This window comes from Histoplasma capsulatum, genomic scaffold (genome assembly GCF_000149585.1).
Source record: "Histoplasma capsulatum NAm1 scaffold_2 genomic scaffold, whole genome shotgun sequence".
NCBI classification, from domain to species: domain Eukaryota; kingdom Fungi; phylum Ascomycota; class Eurotiomycetes; order Onygenales; family Ajellomycetaceae; genus Histoplasma; species Histoplasma mississippiense.
In genome coordinates, this window is record NW_001813981.1 from 937,710 (window position 1) to 947,503 (window position 9,794).

Here is a 9,794-nt window from a genome sequence, read left to right on the forward strand (position 1 = left end):
TGTCGAAAGTTTCCGGCGTGCGCCTAGCATGTAACAAAAGGTGGACCAGTAATGGCTTGTAAACAGCGAACCTCGATCGGATATATGGTTTTTAGGTACTCCGTAAATTGTATAGAACTTGGTATAAACGATTTCCGCTAGCTCATCCGCTGTAATGTTTTTGGTGCAAGGAATATAGATCGTAAACTTGGTATATATATCCACAATCACTAAAATCGCATCGTAGGTTTGGTGGAGGAATGTAGAGAGAGGCTGGCAAGCCTGTAATAAAATCCATAGTAATGGATTCAAAAGGATTTGATGGTAAGGGAATTGTACCCAACTCTCCATATTGTCTGTGCCGTTTTGGCTTAACTCTTTGACAAGTATCACAAGTGGATATATAATCTTTGACATCCCTGACTAGCCCATGCCAATAGTATTTGTCCTGGATGCTGTCTATGGACTTTTTTATACCAAAGTGACCCCCCTGCGGATCATCATGGTTTGCACTGATAATTTCATCAATGAGTGCCTTTTGTTGAGGGACATATGCGCGACCATCAGCACGCAATATATCATCCTCAGAAATTGTCCATAGCATATTTTCAGCAACAGTCATACCCTTCTCTTTTACCTTCTCTCTTTGCTCAGCAGCAAAAGAATCAATCTTCTGTGCTTTACTCAGAAATGAGGTGAAGGATTCAGGCATTTCTGTATATGCTGAGTCCCCAAGAATAGCCTTATTGACTGCAATCCGGGGCATATATTGCTCAACGCGCATCAGAGGGGAAGAGTTTACGCGAGAGGTATAAGACGTCGACGTATGGAGCGCTTTTCGCTCATTAAAAGGAGCATTTTGCTCATTAGAGACCCGTGCACAGACTACATCAGAAGAAATATCATTTTGAAAAGAAGTATCAGCTTCCCAGCCTAGCTTAACTCCATGTTTCAGTTTCTGTTGCAGGGTAGGTAACATAGTTTGGCCATTATAGGCCTCACTGTAGTCTGCGCGACGACTGGGCCCATCAGCTGGATTCTTTGATCCAGGGCGGTGCAGTAATACAAAATCATAAGCAGATAAAGCTTCCGCCCATCTGGCCTGACGTCTGTTCAGTTCCTTAGTCGTCATAAAGTACTGCAGATTGGCATGATCAGACCAGACTTGAATTGGATACTGGCTTCCCTCCAGATAGTGTCTCCAATTCTTAAATGCTGCTACAATAGCCAAGAGTTCTTTATCATGAGTATCATAACGCGTTTCCGCATCAATCAACTTTCTTGACCAGAAGGCAACTGGATGCCAGTGCCCGTCATCCTGCAATTGTGACAGGATAGCAGCGACTGCAAAAGTGGACGCATCAGGTTCAATCTGAATACGCCGAGCTGGGTCAAAATGAGCTAATAAAGGAGCACGCATAAAGCGCGATTTGAGCTCATTGAAAGCGCTTTGGGCACTTTCTGTCCACATAAAAGTGGCTTTTCTTTCCCCTTTCTTGCTCCCTTTTGTAAGTTTCGAATAATGGGGCTGCAATAGAGGAGAAAGACTTAATAAATCGCCGATAGAAGTTAGCAAAGCCCAAAAAGGATTGAACCTCTTTAATTGATTTAGGTGTAGGCCATTCCACAATAGTGGAGACTCTGTCTGGCTCCATCTCAATACCATTTGTACCTATAACAAACCCCAGAAACGAGACTTTGTCCACTTCAAACTCACATTTAGAGAGTTTTGCAAATAGATTCGCACGCTCGAGACGTTCTAGCACCTTAGTAACATGCACTTTATGTTCCTGCTTTGAATTGGAGAATATGAGAATGTCGTCCAAATAAACAACGCAACATATATCCAACAAATCAGACAAGGCATTGTTAATGTATGCTTGAAATGTCGCTGGAGCATTAGCTAATCCAAATGGCATAACTACATATTCAAAATGTCCATATCTCGTTCTAAAGGCTGTCTTCCAACGGTCTTTTGCCGCTATAAGTATGCGGGGGTAGGCATCTCGAAGGTCCAGCTTAGTGAATACCTTGGCTTTTGAGAGCCTGTCAAGTAATTCACTTATTAGAGGTAGAGGGTATCGATTTTTGATGGTGATTCGATTTAACCCTCGATAGTCTACACAAAGACGGAGTCCACCATCTTTCTTGGGGACAAAGAGAATTGGTGCACCAGCCGGGCTACTGGACGGTTGTATCCACCCTTTGTCTAATGCATTCTTTAAATATTCTCTTAGGGCAGCTAACTCAGTTTCAGAGAGGTTGTATATCGGCATGAATGGAGGTCGCGCACCAGGCTCGAGATCTATGCGGTGTTCCGCCTCTTCTGGTCTTTGCGCGCTTATAGCAGCTTCTTCTGAGAAGATATGCGCGTATGGCATAACATAATCGGGTAGGCCGGTCGGCAAGTCCGAATATGCAGCCGAGAATACGCGTGGAGCATGCTTTGGGTCTTTTGAACATTCTGTAGGTAATACTACAAGCATTCCTACTCTGGCTCCGGTGAGAACTTCAGCTAAAACATCTTGTTCAGAAATAATTTGAGGCTGTTGTTCATCTCCAGAGCTTCTGAAGAAGAATTGTCCATCTGACCAATCTATAAGAGGATTTGTTTGTTTTAACCAAGGAAATCCTAACACAAGATTGTAGTCCTTCATTTTCATCGCATGGAAGGAATGAGATGTCTGCTGTGCATTACCCTTGTGATCAGTGACAGTGGTTGCAATGTTATACTCTCCAAAGGAGCGCATTATGCATCCATCAATCGATTTGACCATCTTGGTTTTGCGGTGAGCAGCTTCTAGATTGTGGTCTTTTGCCCAAAATTCATCGACACAGTTCACTTCTGACCCAGAGTCTACTAGTGCAAGCACTTTTTGCAGACTCTTAGGCGTAGTGATTTCCACTGTGACAGTGAAACTTAAGGCATTTTTGCATCGACTTTCCGCGCTTATAGTTGCATTGCGAGCTGAATGGCGCGCTTTAAGCGTTTTTTGAGTCCTTTGTGTTCTTCGTATCTTTCGCATTGAGTTTCGAGTCGGATTTAGTGTTTTTGGATTCATCTTTGGGTCGTTTGAAGCATGAATCGACGGTATGTCCTGGTCGCTTGCAATAACGGCAATATTTCGATCGGGTGGAGTCATCGGACTTTGTAGTGTCATTCCATCTGCGTTTGTTTTGTGGCTTATTACCAGCATTATTTCTGTTGTTAAAGCTTTGAGTAGGGTTTCTGAAGTTTGACTTCTCTTTAAGTTTCTTCCGTCTTTCTGGCAGATTTGATTCTGCCATTGCAAGTTTGTGAAGAGTGGCATCATAGCTTAACTCTTCTAGTTTGGTTGCATATTTGTCAAATTCTCGGCGAATGGAAGGTAGAACTTTCATATAGAGGTGTGATTTCCGATGGTATTCGCTATAAGAATGCCGCAGACGCCCTTCAATTGATTGTAAATGTGAAGCAAATTGTTGAACTGTCTGATCTTCTTGTTGCTCTGTTTTCCAGTACTGTCTATCTGCATCTCGGAAACTTTTATCTGGATCGGTGACTTGACATTGCATCCAGCTAACAAATTCTTCCCATGGTGGCAAAATCCGCATATCATGTGTATGTTGATACCAACGTTGTTGCATCTCGACATTGAAATGAGTGACGGCTTCGATGACCTTCCGATGGTCGTGTTCGTTGTAATAATCAAGATCACTGGCATGGAAAGCGATAGCAGCTGTAACAAAGTTTTCAAATTCTTTCATGCTTTGGCCTCGGAACTTTTCCACATCTCTCCGAGGAGGGTGACCGCTCATGCCGGGATCTCGAAGTTCTAATTGCCAAAGTGGTACCCGACTACGTCTCCCACTGACAGTAGTCACGGCGCTTTCCACTAAGGTGTTGGGCGCTAGTAGCGTAGGCTCCGGTGGTCCGAGGATGCTTGTGGCGTTTTCGCGGTTACAATTCACGCTAGTTGCGTCTCTACCATGGTTCGGATGCGCTTCGAGTGTATTTCGGGTGGCTGGGATGGTTTCATCCAATTCTTGCAGTAAAGTATTGCACCGGTGTTGGAGTTCTCGCAATTCCTTTTCAGCCTGTAACTTCTTAATTCTCCTAGTCACAGCTATCTTCTCGGCCTCGATTGCATTCAGATCTTCAGAAGAGGTGTCCCCTTCTGAACTATGCTCAGAGTCTGGTTCCATAGGAGAGGTTGATGCTTGTTGCGCACTTTCAGTGGCAGGGGTGCGCGTTTCACGGTTTTCTTCACTGGTGTTTGTTGCTTCTGGTTCGGCGGTAGCACAAGTACGGCGGATGCTGCGGGTAGAGGCCATGACTATTACTCAACGGACCGTCTCTCGAAGATTGAGCGATTAGAAACTGTGAGGGGTGATGACAGTGTGAAGAGTGAATAGTAGAAGATAGTATATAGTGTAGTGGAAGATAATAATAATTATAGTAGTAGTATAGTTGAAGTTGTAGTTGTAGTTGTAGTTGTAGCTAATCGCTGAAGAGGAAAAGAAAGAGAAAGAAGATGTGCGAAATACATGCATCCATATATATATACATACAGAAATAGTGGTAGCGAGAGTATAATGGAAAGAGGTAAGAATAGACGAAGATATAAACAAAGATAATATAATAATAAGGAAATAATAAACGAGTGCATTACAAAGTTGCTGAAATTGTATAAAGCAGAGCATTTCAATTCCCTGCAGATGTATATTTAAAAACAAATATTGTAACATGTTCAATTAATGATGATGAATGTCTACACTACTGAAATAGATAGTGAATCTCTGATTCAGAATATCTATAAATATAAATCATGCAGAAAATCCACAACTCATTAATAGCTGAACATTCAAATTGTGAGATCATATATAGTATTATAATTTGAAACTTTTACTGATTGAATATATAAAAAAATGTACACTAATTTGTATGCAATTTCAATCATTGTAATTCAGTAATAGCATGATATGAATAATAAAAAAAAATGCTGAAATCTCTATCTGTCTTTGAATGAATTTGATGTGATATAGCAATTGATTTTACAATTTCTTTATTTGAAAATGGAGGTTCTATAAACATTTTAATCATTGTTAATTGATTTAATAAGAGTGTAATACTGCAGCTCTATGATAAGATGAATGCTGAAGTAGTTGCAAATGTCTTTATCAGAAATCTTTTCTATTATATACATAATTTACTTTCATTCATTATATCAGATAAAAACAATCAATTCATCAATGCATTTTGAACTCACATATATCAGCTACTAAGAATTGAATGAAAATTGTCAACAATATATCATTCAGAAACTGATGAAATCATAAAAAAAATGATACAAATAATAAAAAACATTCTCTATAAATTCTGTAATTACACACAAAACAATTGAAATCATTTGTTATCACACATTGAGATTGCAATTAACAGTTGAAATTTTATTATAATAAATATAAACTTATTTTTTTTTTTTATATAAATATAATTTAGAAACTCTGAACTTCTCTGAGAATCTTTGAAAAATCATATACATTCACAGTTTCATACAAATGATAGAGAACATTGTGAGTAAGTTTAAAAAAACTTATAAATAGAGGTTTTTATAATCAGCATTCAATAAAATTATGAAAATTAAACAAATATCAAAAGAAGTTCTGCAATTCAATATTATATAAAAAACAAAATCTAATTAAATTTCAAAAACATAAGAACAAATCACTTCTCACATATATTAAATTATCATCATATCAAATATATTGTGATAAAGGCTCTGAGTATACATAATTATCAACTCAATATTTCATCTGATATTTACAACATCTTTTATACAAACCTGCTCTGACCTGCGGCTGAGGATTCATTCCCCTCACAAAGAACCTTCAACTGGCATCCACTTGCCATTATAAAAGAAGATAATGAACTTAAATGAGAGATCAAGGCAATTCTTGATGATAGAACCAACCACCACCACTGCAAATACCTTGTCAAATGAGTAGGATATGATTGTCTGACCTGGGAACCCGCGTCCGCCATGGAGGACACCGTCGCCTTAGACTTTTCGCTCACCCCGGTAGAAGGGGATAATATAATGAGTTAGCATCTGTTAATAGTTAACTTACACAACCAACTCCTTTTCTGCACCTACTTATCTCTGTTATTACACTTTGTGCTTGTGTAGCCTCTAACAATTCTTCCATGTAACCTCTTCTGCTTCACACTTCACACTTGTGTAGTTCTAATGATTTTTTCACATAATTTTTAATGTTCTTCTGCTTTGTGCTCTGCTCCATACTTCAATATAGGGCGGCTTCTGATATTCTTCCACCCCAATCTTCTCTCTATAAAAACCCCCTTCGTACGACCTTTCCTTCTGATCTCTTTTCTCTTTCTTTCCTTAATCAATTCATAATCTGTATTTAAAATAGTGCTAGATCGTTAATCGAAGTACGCTTATTACATTTTGCCATCTCCTCAAACTTATGCCTGGCGTCAGTATAAAAGAAAGAGAGAAGAAGGGAATAAAGAAAAAACTTCAAAAGCAAGATATGATTGTACAGTATGTAGCAATGTTGCTCTCTGCTTGAAAAGAGGATGTTGAAAGGAGTTCCATTTTAATAGTATTAATTAAAGCTAGATCAAATTGATTACATAAATTACACTAAAACACATCAATACAGTTGATGCCTCATATTATCCAGTAGTTTCCATGTATTTAATACACTAATGTACACACTAAAAAATACGCTAATTGTGTCCTAGCGGCCAGACGAGGGATAAATGGGATTTCTCTCTTTTTCACCATCCGACCAGCAGCTGGCTATCGGAAGCAAGGAGCCCGCATCTATCACTACAGCGCCAGAGAACAGATCTATAGAATTCGTATCAGATTCATTTACTGGGCTTTCACCCCCTCCTCTTTGTTTTGCCATTTTACAAGAGTGTTTGGGTGGGTTTAGTGAGTTCAGTTCGGCCACTGAGCAAAACATCAAATCAGTTGCACCAACCAGCACGAAATCAACAGAGCAATTGGTTATTTCTCTGGCGCAGTGTGCCCCTTGCTCCCAAAAAGGGCCAAACCGAAAATCAAGCGACTTTCTTCATAGTCGGCGATATTTGATCCTTGTGGCCGTATTTATCCCCTGTCGTGCGCTCGCGCTTCCGTCTTTTATCGAAAAAAATGTCCAACCAGCAGGTGGTAAGTAGAAGAGAAAGAGAAAAAGAGATACGAGCTTCCATCCTCATCCATCCATCCCATCCCTAGTAACATCGTGTGAGACTCACGTATCCTTTGCATTCCTGTTTGGCAATCTAGGGCGTTGTGTTCGATAAGGTCATCCAGGAAGTTTGCGATTCATCTCAGATCGACTTTGAGGAGGGCGGCGTTGACCAGCAGACGTTGGAAGATTTGCGGAAGGTCAGTCCATGATGTCCTTCATTTCCGAAGACCGATGGGTGGATGCGAGATGTTCTCTTCGCGGGTGTTGATGAACCCTGGGCACTGGGGATGTTCCTCGCGGAGTGGCACCGAGGGGAAACCGCGCTGCTTATAGGGAATCCAGGCCTGCTTTTATGAACGCCGGCTGCTGGCGGCAGCCTTGGCCCGTGTGTGGCTCAGTCACGCTGTGGTCAAATTGCGGTGCCGCTTTTAGTGGCAGTGGGCATGCATGACTAAGCATCCCCTGGCTCTTGAGCGAAACGCAGTGGAACGTTCTTGCTCGTTGATTTGTTCGATTGCTAACTCGATATTCCGTTGCTGTTTACTTAGGGATGGCGGAAGAAGCTGTCTTCACTAGGGGTTGCCCATTTCCCCTGGGATCCAGCGCCCCAACCCGCCCCAGCACCCCCTCAGCAAGTTCCACAACCCCCACCACCACAGCAAGCCCAAGGCCCAGCCCCTATTCCACCACCCCCTACCACAGTTCCCTCAAATGGCCCTGGCACCACACCACCGCCGCAGCCACGACCGCAACAACAACCACAATTTTCACAGCAACCTTCACAGTCACATCAGCAAACGCCGTCGCAACAATTTTCACAAGTCCCTACTTCTGCCCCTCAGCCATCAGCCGGCAATGTGCGTATCAAAACAGAGGGGGGCTACCAGCCCACAATACAAGGTCAACCCCCAGTAAATCCATCAACTCTCGCGCAGCAACGTGCTGCGAATGCGTTGCATCAGAGGTATGGAGCAGCTGCGGCGAACCAGGTACACCAGCTACAGGCCCAGTCCCAGGCTGCTGCTCTTTCACTTCCAGGAACCCAGAAGGTTCCTAATAGGCCAGGTCCGTTTCCTCAGGACCAAAAGCCACCACTACAACAGCCTCAGCAATATCAAAATCCAGCCCAGCAACAACCCCTTCAGCAGTTTCAGCAGCTTCAGCACCAGCAGAGACCCCAGGTGAACAACTCCCAAACCGATGGTGCCAGTGATTCATTTCAAGAATGGAAAGCGGAAGTCGCGCGCAGGAGAGAAGCTGCTGAAAAATGCAACAAGAACAACAGCAGCGGCGACGACCATTTTATCCGCTCCTATGTAGAATCCAGAGGCTTACAGTTGGAAGCTGGTGGCCTACTGGTGCCCCTGAACGAACAGCCAAGCATTGCCAAGGGAACGAAAAGAAAGGCACATATGATGAATGACCCCTCGTCTTCAACTTCTCCCGCAATGCCCTCCACTTCCTCGAATAGTAGTGTTGCTACATCCGCACTAGCCCAGTATGATGGAGTGGACAACTACAATGGAAACACGGGGCGGGAGGAGGCAGATGAAGACGCCATCAATTCCGATCTGGACGACTCGGAAGACATGCTTGATGACTCCAACGACGGTGATGATGCGGTTGGCCAAGTTATGCTTTGCACATATGACAAAGTCCAGCGCGTCAAGAGTAAATGGAAATGCACACTGAAGGATGGGATTCTTACCTCTGGTGGTAAAGAGTGAGTTGTTCCTCTGCTTTAAAGTCTGTTAATTTTCAACATACGGTATAACTGATTTATGTCTCGCTTTCGTCGTTTTGTAGATATGTGTTCCATAAAGGCCAAGGCGAATTTGAGTGGTACTAGAATGAATTAGACTTAACGAAGCCGTTTTCGCCCGCCGACCGGCCAGACCCACCAGAGCCACCTCCCCTTTCTTTTTCTTTGTTGGCTTTCTTAATCTCCTCATTATACCCTGGAAACTCCCTTCACTATCCGTCTGATTCCCTTTGCTACTCACATTGACTCTCGAAGCAAGATCATACGTCGTTTTGCTATCCACGATACTCAATATCCACGAACAATTCTGACTTTGCTCAATGCCCATGGAAACCAAGTTTAATTAAAGCTTTGAATTCACCCAAACAGTCTAGTAGCAATGCGAACGAAAGAGGAAAATTTCCTGAATTCTGTCCTTCCAAATTATGTACCTTGGAACCCCCTCGCCTTTTTTCTTTCCTTTTTTACCATTTCATGTTTTCATTTATGTGCAATTTCGACTTCAATGGCGCTCCTGTGGACTTTCATTTTTGTTATTATTTGTTTCCCTCTGGGTTTTCCATATTCCATGACACACTTTGGTATTTCAAAATTTCTGATCTCCGTGCCCTGTCCATTCGTTTTCTTTTTCTTTTTCCCTGTGGGCCCCCTTTTTTCCCTTTGTGTTGTTTACATGAACATGTATGTACATGAATGGCCCAGGGGGTCAAGGAGGGAATCGTGGGGGTAAGCAGATGATTGGATACAGAACGCGGGGTGGTCAGGAAATGCAGGCGAGGGAGAGGGAGAGTGTAAATCAGCCCTAGTAAATAGAGAAATTATGAAATTGCGGACCGAGCCATGA

The 9,794-nt window shown here is 42.3% G+C and overlaps 2 protein-coding genes across 2 annotated transcripts; one reads left to right on the plus strand and one right to left on the minus strand.

Annotated features, from left to right (window-relative positions):
• Window positions 1-142: 142 nt before the first annotated feature.
• Window positions 143-4,293, minus strand: HCAG_02379 (hypothetical protein; the record flags this gene model as incomplete). Its single annotated transcript, XM_001542158.1, has 3 exons — window positions 143-1,526; window positions 1,663-2,947; window positions 3,171-4,293. The coding sequence occupies 3 exons, from the start codon at window positions 4,291-4,293 to the stop codon at window positions 143-145; spliced, it is 3,792 nt and encodes a 1,263-aa protein (XP_001542208.1).
• A 2,855-nt stretch (window positions 4,294-7,148) lies between these two features.
• On the plus strand, window positions 7,149-9,037 carry HCAG_02380 (predicted protein; the record flags this gene model as incomplete). The annotated part of the gene is made up of 4 exons (XM_001542159.1): window positions 7,149-7,166; window positions 7,284-7,385; window positions 7,737-8,911; window positions 8,995-9,037. The coding sequence occupies 4 exons, from the start codon at window positions 7,149-7,151 to the stop codon at window positions 9,035-9,037; spliced, it is 1,338 nt and encodes a 445-aa protein (XP_001542209.1).
• Window positions 9,038-9,794: the final 757 nt, after the last annotated feature.